Here is a 21,830-nt window from a genome sequence, read left to right as displayed (position 1 = left end):
CACAGTGATGCTAAAAATATAGGCTATCACCAGTCCTGGAACGCAGGTGGACGAAACATTTGTTACAATAAAGATATCTAAACCCGTAATAAACACGCGAGGCAGTGTCCAGAGGCGAGGCAGGTGAGAGGCAGCGTGGAGCAAGAGCAGAGCGAGGTAGGTATAGCTACGATCGATGCCGCTACACAGTACGCTCAGGCATTCAAACCGCGACAATAAAATTTCAGTATTCTTTTCTTTCATTTTTTTTTCGTTTTCTTCGGCTTGTCAGCGTGCAGGTGGACACTCTCCGTCTGAATGGCTATTTAGAGAAGCGCGTCTCCCTCATTGTTGTGGAACTCTCTCCACGCTTGCCACTTTGTTTTTCACTTATGTTAATACTACTGCTTTTGCTCGGTCTACAACTATTATTATTATTATTATTATTATTATTATTATTATTATTATTATTATTATTATTATTATTATTACATACGCTGTTAATATTAAGGATACTACACACACACACTACAAATATTTGGATAACTGAGGACGAAGTATGTAAACATTCAAGCAAGGGGGAAGCTGTTACAGGTCTCTCTCTCTCACTAGTATCTCCCGTCCCCCTCTCTCAACACCCCCTCTCCCTCCCTCTACACCCTCCTCCCTCTCCCTCTACACCCTCCTCCCTCTCTCTCTACACCCTCTCCCCCCCACAGGAGCAGTAAGGCTTAGTGCTGCCCTCTGTGGTACATATGATGAAACAACTACTTCACACTTAACTTTATTTAAACACAAAAACTTTCAATCAATATCTCATTTAGTATTTTATAGCAACATTATTTACATGTGTTAACGTTTATGTGTTGGAACATTACCTACAATGTGTAACCAAACAGTAATGTCACTTTAGTTGTTTGTGAAAGTTTATGTACATGAAGAAAATATATACAGTATTTTCTTGACAGATATCTTTATCATTACAGACGGGTCGGCGTCATCGGTGGAAGAAGAGGCAAGTGAATAGACAGTTCATGGACAGGAAGGACAGTACGTAACGTAGACAGGAAGGACTCAGGGGTGACAGTGTGAAGAACAAGTGTTATTATCTGGAGAAAACGACCACAATAACTCTTTAAAACTATTTAATTGATGGTGAATAATTGAAGTGTTCTAAAATTATAACGTAGAAGTATAAACATATGATAGAACTAGTGGATGAAGCCCAGAATGAGGTGAAAAATAATGAAACAATGTACAATTCTGTGTTAAGTCTCCAGATGACATAATAATGAACCGTAATAACACTCTTAAAGAATTATAAACTACATGAATCCTTTAACAGATGTTCTAACTGACTGGATGGTGAGCCTTCAGAAAACACCAAGAATTAATTAATCTTAAAGCTTGATAAGTCACCTGATGCAGAAAACACGACAACAAGTATAATATTAAACACTAGAATGTAAACAAAACAGCGTCAGGTCAAATGATGATGATGATGATGATGATGATGATGATGATGATGATGATGATCGCTTTAAAAGAACCTTACTGAATACAACTACAGTGACTTATTGCCCGAGTAATCTTATCCTCGTCCTAGATAAGAATGATATTTGTTTACTCTGTCTGTACTCTGTGTGATTGAACATTGTTTGTTTTACTGAACATTTGGGAGCCTCAAATACTCGGTATGAATTTTGTAGAATGAAAACCTCACATACTATTTCTTCCCCTGTGACTACTAATGTATTTTGAATCGTATTTAACTGGAAGTCTTTTCTCTAATGTATATAAACCAGTGGCTTATGCTTTTACTTGAATAACATTACATGGAAGTAAAGACAAAAACTATACCTATCTCACGCAGAAAAAAATATCCAGACAATATATAAAAATGACAAACTTAGCAAACTACCTATCAGACAGTCAGTTGTGTTACCATCAGACAGTCAGTTGTGTTACCATGCTCGTGTGATCCCTCAATGACGGTCACCTCCAACCCAAGAACCTTAGGGGATATTTCTGTCACACAAGTAACCAGCTCAACATCATACGACCTGGCTCTATCACAGACTGGCTTCAGAGTCAACATGAAGCTTTACCTCCTGCTCGGGCTGGCTTCAGTGGTCACGGGTGAGTACAACTCTTTTATAATTTAATTCTTTAATAGAAGATCAATGTTGACATTAACGAGCAGGGAAATATTTTACACTAGTTAATAATCCACATAAATACTGTGGTAATATCTTAAGGTAAAAGGTCATAGTATTCCGCCGTGTAATTTGCAGACATTAGCACGATCCTTCTCTCCAATTCACCTCTTATCACACGATAACCGTTTACAGAAACAAATAAACAAAACCTTTTTAACTCTCTGGTCACGAACGTTGCAGTGCATACAACAAATTTATGAACAATAATGTAAGTAATTTCTGGCGCTGTGTTGTGAAAGCAGTTCTGTTAAAAATATATTTTACTTTTATTTCACATAATGGTCATTGCAGACCAATATTGTTTTCTTTGCTTTTGGAGTTTCACTTAAACTGATTACTTGCATGTATAACTTGTACATGAAAATATGCATATACTGCACACGCGAGTATATGTGTACATAAAGAGCCAACCCACACACACACACACACACACACACAAACGTACTGGAACTCTAAACACTGCTAACCTTCCTTGATAACAAACACCACCTGACCGCTCGTAACCCAACCTGCAGGGTGCAAGGCCTCGCGTCCCGGTAAAGTAGGTCAGTGCTCCAAGCACCTCCACCAAAATAAAGTTTATTTACCACGCAAAAGTAAATATTTAGATTTTCATTTTTTTATCATCTCTTTGACGAGAGCTTTATGCAAATATCTCATGAAGGCGGAACAAGTTTGCCAATGAACAAAACAGTTACATCAAGATGCTACTTCAAGCATTTACTGTTCAGACCCAGGAAATGGAAGCTGTAATAACCTAAAGAATTTAAGCAAATTTCTCAGTAATATTTAATGTATCCCCATTACTAATGATTGTAAATGAGATGGAACAAGAAATATAGATTCCTCTACTAAGGGAGTGTGTGGTATGAGAGACTAACCGAAGAAAAGTGTAGAAAGTGACACAACAATAACTGAAACAGCAACTAGACTCACCACTACGTCTTTATCACAAGTAAAATCAATGACTAAACAAAGAAAGTCCAGCATCTAATGATACACACAGTCGTGCAGTAGATTATCTCAATGGTTAAGGCACAATACAACATTCAGAATTAGTTACACTTTGTCTACTTTATAACGTGAAAAAAATTCGCTCTCGTTTATACAAATACGCACATGGCATAAGACTAAGTAGCTACATGTTGCGACGTCAGATATATATAACCCAATCAATCAATCATGGAAGCATTACCTTAATCCTGATTCAACATGAGTGTCACTTACAGGCCAAGTACTAAGACCTAGTACTGTAAACAACCCATTTAGCCTGGAGAAGGTCACTTAACTTTGGTGGGTTTTAGCCTGAATGATTTACCACCGACACGTTTATTAGTAGGTGTCCTGTAGTTTACTCTGATTGATAAGAACAAATTACAGCTTCTTTCACATACTACTTTGAACTTTTTTATAGTATTCAGACTATTTTCTTCTCATAGTAGTAAAAGCTTTTGTTCCTTTTATAGTTTCACCTATTTTGATTTTTTTTAAAGGTCTGTATTAGGTAAGTTTAGATACAAGTGTAGTTTAATGTCAGGTCGAATTTGTGGTCATATCACATTAGGTTTTCCTCCTATAATAGCCCACGGATCATGTGAAGGTTAGCCCTAGCTTATTTAAACTTAATCACTCTAAAGCTAACCTAACCTAACCTAGCTCTCCAGAAGGGTATCGTTAGGGTATTAAATCCTCAAATGTAATAAGCTGGGGTTAATCTTTTCGTGATCTAAGTCTACAATATCCAGCAGGTAAACAAACACAAAGCGCTAACGACAGGTGACCCCAGCGCTCTCAGGTACGGTCTAGGTGTACACAGGTCTTGGGTGGTGGCGATAGTGTTTGCTGGTGGCTACATGGCACGTTCCATAACCAAACACTGCATTATTCACGAAGCATACCGCCACTCACAGGCTGCCTTGTGTGTGTGTGTGTGTGTGTGTGTGTGTGTGTGTGTGTGTGTGTGTGTGTGTGTGTGTTTCTCAGTTCACAAGCTTAGATGACTTCTCAGTGAATTAATATTTATATGTGGCTGTCCATCACCCCCACACATCCACGAAATCAAACCCGATTTTTTATAAACAAAACAAAAACTAAACAAAGATATCCATATACACGTCAACACTAACCCATAGAAGTAAGATCAAAACAAATCGTGACTAATTTCCTCCTGATTCTTAAATTCATCTGTAAAGGAAAATCTTGAAAGACTTCTTCTCCCCCAAAAATGTCCTAAACGAAGACACACGGAAATCGAAACTGCATCAAAAGTTATAAATCTGTCCAAGAAAGTTAGTCCAGAAAGCCAATGGAATACCTGAAAAAAAACACGACCCAACCTGTCAAATGACCCGGTGTGTGTGTGTGTGTATGTGTGTGGAACAGAATCATTGTAAATAAAAATCAAAGGCGAATCCTTACTGACGGAATATATAAGTAACTATTGATTTTACACACACACACACACACACACACACACACACACACACTGAGCCTCTGTACAAATACCCCGACTCAAACCACGACCATGTATTTTCACACCAATAGCAATAATGCCAATGGTTTCTCCCCTCCCTCCCTCCCCCCTACCATCCCTCTTGTACACGCACTGATGTTTGAAATCCCTGTACTGACATTGCCATACATCATCCTGCACGGTGGTAGAAGCCGCTATTACTGTACATACCATACACGTATTTGCACTTCACTCAGAACATACGACAGGGACTAATGCACAACTTCAAGTCTCTAAAAAGAACCCGATCGCGACAACCCGACACGCACACAAAAGAAAATTGATCTCCTATACTCAGTGGAATACTAACAAAGGAAAATTTATCATGGAAGTCAAAAAAGAAATATTCGGGAGAAACGTGAAGGATGTATATACAGTAATGGTGATATTGTCCCGAGGTGCAGTGTATCTCAAGGGGAACGCGTGTACTTGGTCCAGGGTTTCACGAGGAATTGTAACAAACTGGAAAAAAATAACAGCATTCACTCGCATCATCACAATTTTTAATCGATATTTTCATTTCAGGTGCGGATGAATTGGTAGCAAATGAAAGAATATATCTGAGTTAGTCTATTTTGGCGTCTAAAACGAAATCTTAATAATAATAATAATAATAATAATAATAATAATAATAATAATAATAATAATAATAATAATAATAATAAAATAGCAACTGTTACTAGTGCTATCATTACTTATGCATCCAGATATGTAGTGCAGCGTGACACCTTCCTGCAACAAACATGTGAATATATTCATTCACCTTCCTGGTAGGTTTTACACAGATCGAAGGCCACTGATAAAGAAAACTCTAAAAGCTTTATGTTCACTGCTAAAGTTCATCGAAATATTTACAACAAAAAAAACCTCTGAATAAATTTAGATTCTTCCAAACAACTGATTACCATAAGTTATAGCGAAATATTTCAGATTCGTTTCAGTTTACAATATATGTTCTCATTTACATACAGGTAGCATGAAAAAGAAAATGAAATTAGAAATGTTAGACGAGCTTAAGGCGAAAGTAACTGGTTTCTGAGAATTCTGGGAGGATTTAGATAACTCAACACTGGACTAGTTTGTTTGTATCAGTATGAAACAAGTATTCTGAGATATTATTTTTACAGTGCTGGACAAAGGAAAGGATACATATGCACGTGTGACTAAAGCAATAAAGTTAACTATATATTCAAGCTATAGACAGACGATCATATACTGTGAATATCAGTAATAAGGAACAATATCACTAACAAGGAAACAGGAACAAGAAGAAAACTATGATAAATAACTCGCAAGACGAAGACAACAGATTAAAAGCAAAGACAATAAGCAAGAAGAAAAAGAAAGGAACGATAAACAGAATCAAGAAGAAAACAGAATAAAAGACAAGGAACAGAAGAAGAAAGAAAATAACAATAAATACCACCAAGAAGAACACGATAACAACAACAACAACAACAGCAGAACAACAGGCAGGAGGAGCAGGAACAAAAGCAGTAAGCAGGACACAAAAACTATCTTCAGGAAGCCATCGATCAAAAGAAGATTTAGGGAGGCGTGAGCAGGAGAGAGAGAGAGAGGGGCATTGTTGGAGCGCCTCCGTGAAGAACTATTTTTGCCGTCTCTACTCCCACGTGTTAAATATATACTTCGTTTTATATGCACTGACCTGACCACACCACACCACACACCACACCACACCACACCACACCACACCACAACCACACCACACAAAATCAAACCAAAAACAAAGCCTCGTCTAACCTAACCAAAAATATACTGTAGTGGTCATTAAGGGTTCTCGAATACAAGAAAATTTGACTGTATAAAAATGTACAACATGTTTGACCTACAATAGTTCTAAATTAAAGCCACTAAACATGCCACAGGCTTCATCGTTCATTCATATACCACTCATAGTTATGTGCAGCTTCTTTGTCAAACCCGTTAGTCTTGTGTGGTTAAGTATGCAGTGTGTCGCTTGAAGGATGAGTCATTTAACGTGTACAAACGTCTATCAAGGCTGACGAAATATGAAAATTCACAAACAAGGCGGTGTGTGTGTGTGTGTGTGTGTGTGTGTGTGTTGAAGCGTCTATTCATAGCAGTGTCTGTATGTTTGTGCTAATGTATGTACGTATATTTGTATGTGTACCTGTGTGTTTTCTAAGAATAATGGGTCTGTGTGCGTGTAAATGCCATTGTGCGAATGAGTCTGTGTGTATGTGTGTGTGTGTGTGTGTGTGTGTGTGTGTGTGTAGTTCAGGTGAGGCAATCTGAAACAGCCACCTCACCTCTCTCCGCTTTCCCCTCCCCCCACATCACCCTCCCCTCCCCACACACCACCCTTTCCTGCACAAGACCCTTCCCCCACACCACACTCCCCACACCACACCCCCACACCACTCCAACCCCTTCCCCCACACCACCCCCCCCACACCATGGTATACTCGTCTGATAGTGAAGGAGCCGGGTATTAGTGGGTGTGGTGATGGTGAATAATTGAAAGTGTATTACGAACGAGAGAGCGAGCGGCTGTGTTTCCTCTGTACGGCCGCTGCTTCCCTGCCCAGTGTTTGTTTCATCGTGTTCGTTAAGTATAAAATGGGAAAGAAATGTAAATTCTAAATAGGCAAAGGCGAAGAGGTTAAAGGAGAATTTCATGCATACTAAATGAGTAGAGGCAATGTGTTCTAAGACGCTGAGTGTGTACATGGACTCGTACACACGAACACACACACACGCACACACACACCTATACCCAATAAGAACACACATAAACACCTGAAGGAGAGAGAGAGAGAGAGAGAGAGAGAGAGAGAGAGAGAGAGAGAGAGAGAGAGAGAGAGAGAGAGGCAGGGACAGAGACAGACAGACAGACAGACACACACAGAGACTGGAATCAAAGTCGTGTGAGGCTGGAGCGAGGACTCAACGAAGGGCAGACAAGGTTAACAGTCACCTGGGATCTGTTTTGATAAATTCCTATATACATATATTGAAGCATGAGTAAAAATAATGGTCACTGATTGGCTCTTATCCCTCATACATCAGAATTAAATTGTGTTTTAATTAGTCAATTTCAATGTGACGTTACTCAGTTTCCCTCCCACTATTTTGATTGGTTAGTTCTATTGTGACGTCAACCAACTCTCTTTCCACTCATGTGATTGGTCAGTCCTGTTGTGATGCCATTCCTTGTCCTTGCTATTTGACAAAATGAATTTCAGAATCGTGATGTATGAAAACGATCACTCAATAAGTATACATGGCTGTGTACATATGATACACAACACACATACACCAAGAAATACACCATACAACTTTCTTCCTACTGATTCGGCTGTTATCATGTATCTCCTTCAAGCAACACCCACCTCTGTCTGTGAAGCTGGAATCTCCAGAGAGACTTAGCTGGGGTCTTTCGCTGTCCCAACAAAGCCTTCCTTCCACGTCTCTTTAGCAATGGCCATAATCCACCTTACTTCAGCAAGGATGTTTCCCCTTCGCTTAAGCATGACACAGAAATAATACAACACAACATTAGTTATTTGGGTTTCAGTAAAGATTTATTCCATCCACTGAACTAGGAAAATCTCGATTCAAACATGGATTCCTCCCTTACAAGAAGAACCAAATTCTCGACTTTTTACTATACCATGCCCTTTACTCAGCCAAGACTACCCAGACAAGAGATATGCCATTCCACTCTCCCAGCAAAGACGTCATTATTGAAGCACTATCGTCATATATGAGAAGCGTCCCGAAGTTATACACCTTGTAGTATTTCCTTCAGCTAAAGTATAAATTCTCTAAGGCAGTTCTGTTTCTTATAATTTTTTAACTGTTGACTAGTGGAATTACTACTCTTGTTCTGTGCTTAAAGACCTTACTGTAGTTGTTGAAACGTGGTAATAATGTTTCTTTTCTCCCTCTTCCCCTGTACCGTTCAATAGCTGTCACCCTATTCCTTTAAATATCTCTTCCCCAGCCCTTAAGGCCGACTAACGTCCAATATTTTTTTCTCTTCAATGACCTTTCTTTCAAGTCCGAACAACACCAGTTACTTTATTTAAAATATCTTATAACATTAATCTCAACTTTCGAAATCAAATCAACATTAAAAGACAAAGATTTATATATAAACAATACAGGATATCAGTAAGACTCGCCTCTATATTGTCTTCATATAAATTATTCTTTTAATACGAGTTAAATTTCCATAAAAAAAAAATCCACCTTGTTTTCTTCCAAGTATCTTTCCTGAGTTCCGACCAGCGTCCCTCATTCGTTCTCAAGAAAGTCTCTACTCCCAGAAGTTCGATCAACAGCACCCATATCGTTCCCCCCCAGACTCTTCTCCTGGCGGCGCGGCGGTTCTGTCTCTGGCACTGGTGACGACGATACGCTACCATGATCCAATTACGAACAATGATATCCCACAAAGTTTCATTCAGTGGAATCTCCTTTAACTGCGAGCTCCAGCACTACACTACACTATAGATACCAGTCTCCGGTAGCCAGTCCCCAATAGCCAGTCCCCAATAGCCAGTCCCCAATAGCCAGTCCCCGCCAGCCAATCCCCGCCAGCTAGCGCCCCCTCCCCATAGCTGTAACAAAGACCAACCTCCCTCGATGACCAGCCAGCTTGCGTGTTTAGGATTTATGAATGTTCTCGACAGGTAAATAATGGTCCCTTGGGTCAGTGTATTTATTACTTTTGGAAGTAAACGTGGAATGACAGCCGTACCTAATGACCTTACCTAGAGCAATGTTTACATGATGAGAGTGTGTGTGTGTGTGTGTGTGTGTGTGTGTGTAGACATACATACATAGAAACTTAAGATTTATTTATTTTATATTTTTTTAAGATCACAGCAGATGATGAAGTCGATTCCATCTGACTCACGCGAGAAGGAAAGGTCAGTTGGTTATTTTTTATGATGGGAAGGACTATGAGAACTAACTCTTCACAATTTTAAAATGAGAATTTGTCAATACGAGATCTGAAGAATAATAAAAAATACGATTTGTGATACTGACAAAAGTATCGTGAGAATACTTGAGCTAATGAGAATATTTCGTCGACAGAGAATAAAAATAAGATAATGAGAGAGACGAAAGTTTTCCTCAACTCAGTGACAAAATAAATCTAAAAGTTTCATAGTCGGTGAAGCTTGACACACATCGCAATACACCTGCTAACAGACCCTCCAGTCTCTGACTGCGACAAGTTTCTGAAATATTCACGATAAAGTCGACGGGACGGATAGATGACAGAGTAACGGACGGACGGACGGATGCACAGGACAGATATATGAAGCAATATTAATCAACATCTGAGTGAGATCTTTTAATGCCATGATAATCCATTCCTGCCACACACACACACACACACACACACACACAGAGGTGAGGTACTGGAGGCCACAAACACACACACTAACTCCCTGGGTCTCTCTCACAGGAGGTGCTGGCGGGGTGTCCATCGTGAGGCTGACGGTGCCGGAGGTGGTGAAGACCAACACAACGGCTGTGGTGCTTGACTGTGACTACCAGGTGGACGAGTGGGAGCGACCAGGCCTCGTCGTCAAGTGGTGAGTCATCTAGCTGGGTAGATCAGTGGTGAGTCACCTAGCTGGGTAGGTCAGTGGTGAGTCACCTAGCTGAGTAGATCAGTGGTGAGTCACCTAGCTGGGTAGATCAGTGGTGAGTCACCTAGCTGGGTAGGTCAGTGGTGAGTCACCTAGCTGGGTGGTTCAGTGGTGAGTCACCTAGCTGGGTAGGTCAGTGGTGAGTCACCTAGCTGGGTAGGTCAGTTGTGAGTCACCTAGCTGGGTAGTTCAGTGGTAATTCACCTAGCTGGGTAGGTCAGTTGTGAGTCACCTAGCTGAGTAGGTCAATGATAAGTACCACACACAGGTAGATAGCTGAAAAATGTTAATGACTCAGTGTTCGTACTAGAGTAGTGAGTGACGTAGAAAAGCTACAGATGGCGTGAGTGAGTGTTCAGAAGGTGTGGTGAGATGAATTGTTTACGTCGTGAAGGAGTAATGACTTATGTTAAACAAGGAGATTAAGAGCGGTCCAGACGCCATACCCAACAGAACTTTTTATATTTCGGGATTACTCGTTTACTCTCGCTCGTGCGCTAGTCTAAAAACCGTGGTGTTATTTTTCATGAACAACAAGATACCTCAGAAAAGAACTTGAATTTCCTAAGATCTAAATATAATCAGCAATAACGTCAGAGATCAACACCTGGTCATGAAGGTATATTCTACACAGGGCCATTATTTCCATTTAATCCACTGTGTTTACCCCACACTGTAACATTACTCACACGAGAAGAACAAGAGCCAGAGATGACAAAAGAGATTCGAGATACATCACTGAAACACATCGATGGACTGTATGTAGTCTTTACCTTACCATTAATCTTCTCACGAGGCAAGACGCTTATAGTTAAGAAGTCACTGGAAGGGGCCCTCATCGATACACTGCACCAACCACATATCGAACAAATCAGTACAATATGGTTCCAAGGTTTGATAAATGCCACTATGATTTTCTCAATACACTGATAAATGATTTACCCCGCAGTAGCATTAACCATTACCAAGGCGGGCGCGCGCACACACACACACACACACACGGCTGAGTCCTATTTAAACCTTCAAAACACAGGCAACACTACTCAACCTCTTAGTGTTACTCGCTGAAACATTAATGTATTCCTGTACCCAACCATCCACTGTCATCTAGTTATTCTAGTACACTGATGGCTCCGTCGATAAGACCAACTCTCACAGTGTTTTAATATGTTAGGAAAGACACCCACAGTGGCAAACGATATGTGGGCACCTTCTCATTGTTGTTCATGTTACGTTGACTGTCTGGTCGTGTTTCACCATATCTCTTTACTAGGGAGGGAAGCTGAACATACTAGAAAAATTTTTTCATCCTTTAACTAATAGCAGTGAAAGTAGTACTCCTTCATGTTTACTTTCATGATGATAAACAGTCTCTCTCACACACACACACACAAACACGGATTCAAATAGAGCAATTTAAGCTGTCACTACTCACCACCTAGTAACATCAATACTTTTTTTTTTTTACTATTACTACTACTACTTCTATACATCTCATTCTGCAGTATTTAGACCTTTCGTATCCAAAGACAAGAGATTATACTAAACAGGAATCCTGAGTTACCTTGTCGTCAAAGGCAACGAAATGGCTGACAGTGGTGACACCCAAATATATCAAGTCAGGCGTAAGGACAAGATTGATATCCTTTTCAGCCGTCTTAAAAGGCCACTTCAGCATGGACGAAAACACAAAAACATCGAGAAACAAAGGACTTGGTTGTAGCATTGTGTCGTGAAGTGATCTATTAAGTCTCCAAGGATGAAAAATGAATAAGCTAAGGTCAGGGAGCATTTTAGTCTTGGAAATTGTGATCAAAAGAAACATATTATTTTCTATACAGTATAATGGACACTTTAAAACATTATTATTTACACTAGTATAAATTAAAGCTTATTATGGTTCTCTGATGCTCTCCTATACACAGTCTTGACAAAGAGTTACCACCTTACAAGAAATTTATGAAAAATTTAATATTAGTTAATTTAGTGAAGATCATCATTCATACAACTTTTCAGATGTATGTGTGTATATTATGTATATTCACTACACAATAAATAAAGACTATACATAAAGATGAACCCCACTTATGATAATTTAGGTCGTTAAGGGAGTAATTAGAGAAGCATATAAGGTTGGTTTACTCCTCGGGTCAACAAAGACAAAACTTACCATGAAAGGTTGTGTATCTAGACAGTCATTCAGCCAGACATCAGGTTATTGTTAGTAAAAAGACTATATTTCAAGCACTATGTCCACCCACAGCCATACTTCCGAGCTGGGAGTTAATGTTATTGTTTATCGTCCTAAGAGTTACTGTTGACCCTATCACAGATATGCATTATTTTGTCTGTATATTAGAACCTCTGTTACTGGGCAGCTGATCTCTCTCTCTCCAGGGCAGCCAAGAGACTGAGCAGGTTCCTCTTGATGTACCAATACTGTAGTACGTAAGAGCTACAACTCTCTTCCCTAATTAGGATGTATCTATCGTGTGTGTACAGGTACGTGGACAAGATCCATCTAGTATACCAGTGGATACCGCCGCTGCGCCCCCAGGCCCTGGGTGTGTTGAGTGGCCGGGTCAACACCACCTACGAGGCCTCTAGGGACCCCTGGGCCGTGCACCGGGCCCTCTACATCCCTCACCCGGACCCCTCATTGTCTGGCCAGTACTCCTGCTCCGTCAGTACCTTCGAGGATGAGGACACCCGCACCGCACACCTCCTCGTCTGGAGTGAGTCTCTCCTTTTGTTTCTTTCATTTGTTTTTGTACAGTCATCGTAAGGTATGGATCAAGTCGAAACAACTAAAAATCCGCCACAAACTTCCGTAGCTCCAAAATTCCCCAAAGTAACCCTCGCAAGTTTTGTAGAAAAATCTTATAAAGGTAAAGAATGTAATGCCCAGTAGTCACGTGGAGGCATTGTCCCACAGTGCTGCACAGGACGGTGTCTGGGAGTTCTTAAAATACTTTGAAGCAATTGGGACTCGCCTGAATTTGGGAGGTCAGTTTCAAAACACAGTGCACAGGGTTTATGTCGTCAGGACGGCGTTTACGGGGAGTTCTGGCAGCTACGCCTTGCCAATTTTCTTCCAAGGGTTTCAAAAAATTTGCTTTTATGTTAATACTTAAATAATATTGTTTTGCCAGTGGCTCCATTACACTTTTTTTTCACTATTTTGGGGGAGATTTATTAAAAAACATATAGAATTTTCTCCAGAAGGTGACATACTTCTTAGGAGGATTTATAACGTAAAAGTGAGTTACGCTCTTACTGTAGATAGTAAGACATAGTTGTTTGGAATGTAATTTAATCATAGTGTGATAGTAACTACAATTTAGTATTGTTCTGCCAATCAATTTCTATAAAAAAAATACTCAATTTCTTTTATTTATCTTCAAAATTTCTTCCATACTATTTTGTTCTTTTACCTCCCGCCAACTTCAATGGATTCTACTCGCAACAAAAAAGTATCGTAATAGGACGCGAGGATTTTTTTTTTTTTAGGTTAAAGTGGGGAAAGGATGGAAGACATGCTGGGACTTAAGGCACAGCCAGACTACAGTTTACCGAAGCTCTAGTGGAGACAAACTGGTCTCTTGGGATAATTAAGTTAACATTTTTATGGGAATGTGTTTTACTCAGGCTCCGTTAGTATACTCGATGGTGATTTTACTATCGCTCTGGGTATAGTAACATACTTGTAACTAAAGAACAGATGGCTATACCTTTAACCAGGGCAATACAGGACATTATATATGAGAATTATTAAACATGAATAGATTAAAAATAAATAAAAAATCGTTTGAGTTTACGTTCTATGTAACTAAAGATTCTTAACGAGAAGCATATGATGTTGGGGACTACAGAGGTGTTGGTTAGGTGAGTTATACTGTTAGATAATTTATAGTTTATATTTACTTTCTAATCTTCACTTTTATTCAATTATGTGACATTTTCTGTGTTTAGATGTGTTATTAATCTTCTGAAGACGAAAGAGTTAATCCAAACTCCTCAAAGGGTTAACCAATCATCCTGAAAGGGTTAAACCATTGTCCTCAAAGGATCAAACCATCGTCCTCAAAGGGTTAAACCATCGTCCTCAAAGGGTTAAACCATCGTCCTCAAAGGTTTAAACCATCGTCCTCAAAGGGTTAAACCATCGTCAAAGGGTTAAACCATCGTCCTCAAAGGGTTAAACCATCGTCCTCAAAGGTTTAAACCATCGTCCTCAAAGGGTTAAACCATCGTCCTTCAAATATCTAACCCATTACCTATCACAACCTTCCCACACCTGCATCATCCACTACGGAACAACACCATGTACCTATTTAGCCTATCATTACAGTCTCACCTACTTGAATACCTATAGACAAGATACATCCTATCACCTCATAAACACATTCAACATTCTCTCTTGCGTACAGGACCTGCCCGCGATGTGGAGCTGAAATATTGGCGGCCCTCAGAGTACCTCGTCAACATAACCTGCAGCGTCGCGGGAGTAGCACCTAGACCAGAGTTCACCTTATATACTACGGATCCAAATGGCACCAGGTAACAGTGTGAGATAGAGACAGAATTTAGAGACAGTGATTAATAATAGTCTTTTGAGTGATGGGAATCTCTTAAGGGTGAGAGAGAGAGAGAGACAAACTCAACAGAGAGACAGACAGACAGACAGACAGAGGCACAACCAAAACAACCCAAACCTTTTTACCTTTCACCTTCCCAACGTCTCACCCACAGACAAGGTGTGCAGGTACGCGGAACAAATGGCCACCTGGGAGAGGACGGGGAGTGGTGGGCGGGGGCGTGGGGGCTGATCCTGTGGGCGGATACTGAAGCTGGCAGTGTCATCAGTTGCACCTTCACCCTCCCCGGCACCTCCCATACTAACACCAGCAATAAGACCTACCACCCAGGTATTTTGTTACTGTTATTTTTGCTTCCCTCGAGTATAACCTTACCTAACCCAACAAGGTTCGGTGAATTTCATTAACATGTATCCATCTCTCACGAACCATTGCCAAACATATTTCCCGAACAAATAGAACCTATAACATTTGTATAAACACGTAACAAATGCATCTATTTTCAGCGATATGTAAACAAAGGGTGATAATCAAAGGCTGAAATGCATGGAATAATCACTATGTTTGTTAGAAAAATATTCGCAAAGAGAATGAGAGCTGCAGTGTGTTTACAAACACACACACACATTATATATATATATATATATATATATATATATATATATATATACACCTCCAAATGCTTTTAGGACTAATTTTTCCCTTAAAATCAGTGGAAAATTTCCTTGGTTCACGTGTAGTGTTCTGCCAACACTGTGGACCCAGCTGCAATAAACTACTTTACTTTGAAAATTCAGCTACAATAGTAGTCATATTTCTCTTCCATCTTCTATTATCCTCCCAGTGTTTCTTTAAGTAGCTTCAAATAACCACTAGCCTCTCTCAGATGAAAATAACAATGACCTCTCCGTGTGATCCCATATCAGATTTACCCATCATCACCACCACTACCACCACACCAACCACCACGACGGCTAGTGAGCTCCCAGGCAGATCGTCCAGTATACCACAACACGCGCCTAGCACAACCTCCACCTTCTTCGGTGAGTCTATACGTCTCTCTCCTGCTGTCTCTTCATCAACTGTATGGACGATGTACACACATATAATCGTTAACAACACAAATCAAATAATAATTCAAGAAAAAACACACATAAGGTTTTTAATGTACTCGCTATTTATTTTTCTCGACAGATTTGTCCACCCTGTTCGGCGCAGGTAGGCGGATTTAGTAGTTCTTATCAGATAACAAATGAATAAATACAAATTGTAACATAGTCCTCACCTGCAGCATAATAAAATTTATAATAACAATAAATCCCATTACTAGGTGACCACTAACCCCCCCCCCTCCCTCTCCCCTACAGCCAGCGCGGCGAGGAGTGTGCAGCTGTCACCCACATGGAGCTGCAGCTGCCTTATGTACGTAACAACTGATCCAGCTGCACATGCTCTATATATATTATTATTCTTACTGATACAATCTTTCTCAGCGTTAATGATAACTTGTGACACAGATAATTAGATATCAAAGAGGTATCCCCTAACTGTTTTATATTTGTTACTCTACCTGTTAAGTGATTACGTGTACCTGTATATACTCTCACCTTACAACCAAACGCCTTTACGAAGGATAAGACAACACACTGAGCAGGAGAAAACTACACACACGAATTCAGATGGTATCATGGCTTGTAATTGTCACATTTTCAATAACCTATCGACCAAACCAGCCGCTCGGGTCATTAAACACTTGCCGCAACCTTATATCTTACCAGACACAACTAGAAAAATAGGTCAGTCGAGGCCATCCATCACCATCGCTGTTACTAAAGAATATAATTACCTTGATATCTTTATTGTCCCCTGAGCATTGTGTCTCTGTTACCCCCTGAGCATTGTGTCTCTGTTACCCCCTGAGCATTGTGTCTCTGTTACCCCCCTGAGCATTGTGTCTCTGTTACCCCCTGAGCATTGTGTCTCTGTTACCCCCTGAGCATTGTGTGTCTGTTACCCATTCACTTACCCATTGCTCTTGAAAACAAACCAAACGTCTGCTTAAGTATCGAGCGTTGGGTACAGTGCCTCTCAATTTATGTCGATTTTCTATTTGTTTCTCCCATTCTTGTCTCCAAAGAGGAGTTACAAATTAAAATAATTCAGTATAATAATGTAAAATAAATACAAGTAATACAAATAATTTTATAAATATGAATTAAAAAAAGCTGTTTTATGAAACTACATTAGTGTATAATGAGTCACACTATGATTTAATTTAACTGGTCCACTAGAGAACTAATTTCAGAACATTTCACAACACGTATCCTGCTTCGCTCTAAAAGACTTACATAAATAAATAAATAAAAAAAAATAATGAAATATGAAATTGAATGGTTTAAATATTTGAGTCAACTTGATTAAAATGTTACAATCCAACTACTGACGAAATTGAGTGTAAACAGCAAGCAATATAGGGAGTTAATGGCTACAGGAGGCTTTAGTAGTGACAGTATTGTTTGCAGTTTGTTTAGCTGTCATCTTAAAGGTTTACAGCTGACCTGACAAGTGATTTTGTTATCCGATAAAGAGACTATTAACGTCTCCTGCACACACACACACACACACACACACACACACACACACACACACACACACACACACACACACACACACACACACACACACACACACACACACACACACACACACACACACTCTGAGATCCCGAAGTGAAGACAAGACAACCCAGTATAGAAGAAGGTCGGTATTGAGTTACTTATCCAATGTCTTATTATTTCCAGGTTGTTGATGGTGTTCCTGCGGGTGATGGCTGACGACCCGTGAGGACAGACTACCACTACCTTCCCCTCACCCACACCTAAAAAATCAAAACTCACCATTGTGTGTGTGTGTGTGTGTGTGTGTCTGTCTGTCTGTCTGTCTTTGTGTGTGTGTGTGTGTGTGTGTGTCTGTCTGTCTTTGTGTGTGTGTGTTCGTCTCCCACTTGCGTTTTGTGGTGGCGTTAGTGACTTCACGATGCACTTTGTCATTCTGCGTTACACTGATTAATGACAATTTTACCAATGAGCTTTCAATAATGTGTATGTCTTGAGCAATATGTGGTGTTGTATATATATATAGTGAAGGAAATAATCGGTGGTTTTAAGTCTCTTGGTAATGAAATATATTACTTGGTGGAACCCTAATTGGAGTAAAGGTCTGAGGAGAAATTTAATCTGTGAATGTGTACCGCGTTTATAGAGGAATAAAAGAGAGCCGTTGATGGTCAGTAGGTGACAATTTCTGACTTAGAGGGAACGTTTGAAGGTAATGTCATTCTCTTATATTGTGAATTATTTAACTTTTCTTGCAGTTACTCCGAGACTTTGGATGAGATCTGTATTTTTTTTTTAATTCTAATCCTCGACAAAGAAATTTAATACCAATTGAAACTTGTCAACTGAATCCTTAATATGTTAAAAGTCCGTAGGTGTTTTAATGACTGCTTTTCCCTTCAGTAATTTATTTTGTAGTTTATGACAACTTTGAAGATGGTTTAAAAAGTAGATTTATTTTCTGGAAAAGTTAATAGTAATACATATAGAAAATAATTATCGTTAATTCTAAGACTATCAGTTAGTTTGTCATATCCTGTGACTTATCGTATAATTAAATGGCACACGAGATATATTTCCTGCCACCAGACAAACAAACTCCTTCACAACAATAGCAAACTGGCTACAATCACCACGAGCCCCAGAAATCCAGCTGTCACTGATCATCAAGTTGGTAAAATATGAAGTGAGTTGAATGTGTGGCGGCAATATTGACGGCTTGCCACAACTGTCTGTCAAAGCTTACCCAAACTAATCTGGCCAACACAAAAGTGACCCCACCTGGTAGATATGTTAGAGATGTTCTGTTTAATCGTTGCAAAGTTTTATTAGTGGTTCCTTTGGGTAAACAGGACAGGATCGAGCTCTCACTGGACCTAACACGTGCGCTTCTCTTGGGTTCCATCTGTGCACAGCCTGTTGACAGCCTTCCACCCGCGAGGATAATCGTGTATCAGTACTTGGTGTAAACATTCTTTCATGTTTATGATCAATATCTTTACAGAGGCGGTCAGTAACTCGGTGAGCAATGTACTTTCAACTCCTTCCTTCACCACTCCCCCAATATTTCTACTCGGTTCATTAACATAATGTTTTCCGTTGAACCCGGAGACAAGTTTGGGAAACAGACTTCCGTCCACTCATATTAGATGACTGTCCACACACCTGGTGGCCCTCCATTATCACTGCTCACTACTGATCGCTGGTGGTGTCAGTCTGCCTCGCACCGCCTCCCTACAGGTAGCTCCACCTACAGTAAATATATTAAATTGAACTTTCAGTCATTTTCAAGAATGTTTCGTTTTAACAATCTATTCAACGTCACTTTCTTGGCGAAAATTGAATAAAATTAAAATAAATTATTTCTTGTTAACGGTTGGGTAGAGAAATTGTTGAACTTCCTGGAAATTCAGGCGGTTGACTTGGTGCCGCTTAGGGTATTTGAGTCACGTTTTATATATACTGCACAACAGCTGGGAGTATCGCTGTTCTGTGTTGGTGATTTTTTTTTAACTAAGTTACTGTCACTTTGGCCTTATTGAGAATATCCGGACGTCTGGGTTGTCCACGACACCTTGAGTATCCGACTTTTAGAGTCAAATTATTTTCTTCCTTCCTGATCATTGGTCAGAGAAATTGCAGCACAGGAGCTGTCATTAACCCGAAGACTGTAAGACTTCAACACTATATCACCTCTACACTTACACTCAGCTCCTCCTGAACGTGTGTGTCAGGGGCCGTCAGGACTGAACCCGTCGACCTCAGCAACTCGAGGTTCAGCGATTTTTCCACAGGAGTCACAATAAAAAATGGAATTCACTGATAAACGAGTTAGCAAGATAAACGAATCAAGGCTGTAACTTTCTGAATCTATATTTATTATTATATACCTTTGTAGTCCTAAACTTGCCAATTAAATATAAATTCAGTGTTCCTCAAATATGTCGAGCTCCATACTAGTCACAAAAATACCAAGCATATCCGGATAAAGCCAAGAGATCGGTTAATTTCGAGTATTAGTCCATCCATTTTTCCCTCGACAGCTGCACACGTTACCACCGCCGCCTCTAACACAGTGACAAAAGTGAAGTACGGTTATGGTTGAAGGGCAGGTGATGAAAGCTTGATCTCTCTTGTCTGCTGCAGGTAACTTGTTCTTTCTCCCATTTACCCTAATTCAGTAAACTTTCTCCAGTCATAGACACCTGATTTACGTGTGTGAAAACCTCATACTTTATCTACTACTACAAGTTTCACCAAGTGTACGCTTCCCTCCAAACAACTGTGATCTTCTCTATGTAATCCGCTGTTTATTCTCCCGTGTGTGAAAAAATAATGCTCAAGAAACTTTAAAATGGCAGTACACTCGAGCGATAATACATTAATTTGCTCCTACGCCTCGCCAGCCCACAATTTCGACAGGTTAATTACTGAGGTGTTGCTGATCTAAGTTAAGTATGTACAGGTATAGTCACCCACATAAGTCCTATCACCTCTCCTCCGGATATACGAGTCTCGAGGTTCATACTCGTGAACCCGAAGCATTTATGAACAGAATAATGCATCAGTCCATTGCTTTGGGTTCACGAGTCTGAATCTCGATGTACTTGGCTCAGGGGGGAGAGGCAACAAGACTATTATGTCATTCAGAGCGTCACCCCGATGGCATATCCTAGACATTACTGACCCAAGATCTGAGTATGACACTGTAGTTATCGATTAAGATCACCATTACTGAACAAAATCCCAACAGAGAGGAATTTACAACAGAACAATCTCCTTCAAAGTGAGTATTGGTGTCCGACATGACCACAAGAAATATTGATTGTAAAATATAACAAGTTTTTACAACCCAACATTGTCGAATAACAACCACTATCCACAGCCGATTTGTTTATGTTTTGGGGTTCAATAATCCACCTTAGTGATAATTTCAACAACTTTAATATTTTCTATAATTCAACCTGATATCATTATAGGAGAAACCATGTGAACAACTATAATTACAATGAATTCCCATGGAGTAATAATAATAACACGAAATTAAACTTATTCCACGTTTGAGTTGTTTTAAGGCTTCATCAGACGTTCATCCTTGAAAGTCATGAACATATGTACCGTAAGTTGATTAAGATAAGTATATTATTATTTTTCGTAGTATGATCAATTTTATTATGACACTATGCTATGGAGGAGCGAGCCTTTACTGGAACATCTGAACGTGATAATAAAACAGATGACGTGTGTGCCATTGTAACCTGTAGCGGCATATAATTTTGATTACATTTGGCAAAGGTGTTGTATAGGCCAGGTGTAAATAGACCCAATGGCTGTCTAGATGATTACATGTTATCAAATCAATTATGAAAGATGACATGAACCAAATTAACATAACCTAACCCAAACGAACGAACTTAACGAACTTAGCTCATTTATTAGTTAGTTTTCATTAGGTTAATTTGGTTCAAGTTATATTTGGTAAATGATTGAATATCGTCGTCTGCTAAATCGTCTGTACTGTATGTTAGTCATCAGACGCTCAACGCTACACTTCATATACATATTTTACCTAAGTCTCAGTTCATTTTGTCCCACGACCCTCACCTGTTTCTAAAATAAGAATATTTATTTTATTAATTATATCAACAAAGTCTTAGGTAATGTTTCCTAATAAGCGCGTCTGTCTAAACAACACCTTTACCATACATTATCAAAAAATAATAAATATTTTATTGTACCTGTAATTTAATAGC

The 21,830-nt window shown here is 39.6% G+C and overlaps 1 protein-coding gene across 1 annotated transcript in view; it reads left to right on the top strand.

The window, feature by feature from the left end:
• The window catches only part of LOC121875057, a 47,451-nt gene extending 26,313 nt beyond the window's left edge, over window positions 1-21,138 (top strand). Inside the window, exons 2-10 of the mRNA XM_042379405.1 lie at window positions 966-2,118; window positions 10,178-10,307; window positions 12,867-13,099; window positions 14,795-14,924; window positions 15,117-15,292; window positions 15,889-16,005; window positions 16,157-16,180; window positions 16,330-16,384; window positions 17,764-21,138. Coding sequence (XP_042235339.1) covers window positions 1,968-2,118; window positions 10,178-10,307; window positions 12,867-13,099; window positions 14,795-14,924; window positions 15,117-15,292; window positions 15,889-16,005; window positions 16,157-16,180; window positions 16,330-16,384; window positions 17,764-17,806 — 1,059 coding nt within the window. The 5' untranslated portion in view covers window positions 966-1,967 and the 3' untranslated portion in view covers window positions 17,807-21,138. The remainder of the gene's footprint in view (window positions 1-965; window positions 2,119-10,177; window positions 10,308-12,866; window positions 13,100-14,794; window positions 14,925-15,116; window positions 15,293-15,888; window positions 16,006-16,156; window positions 16,181-16,329; window positions 16,385-17,763) is intronic.
• Window positions 21,139-21,830: the final 692 nt, after the last annotated feature.

The sequence above is a fragment of the Homarus americanus genome, unplaced genomic scaffold (assembly GCF_018991925.1).
Source record: "Homarus americanus isolate GMGI-L3 unplaced genomic scaffold, GMGI_Hamer_2.0 scaffold60615, whole genome shotgun sequence".
Lineage (NCBI taxonomy): Eukaryota > Metazoa > Arthropoda > Malacostraca > Decapoda > Nephropidae > Homarus > Homarus americanus.
Note: the sequence above shows the minus strand (reverse complement) of the source record. Positions and strands in the feature narration are given on the sequence as shown.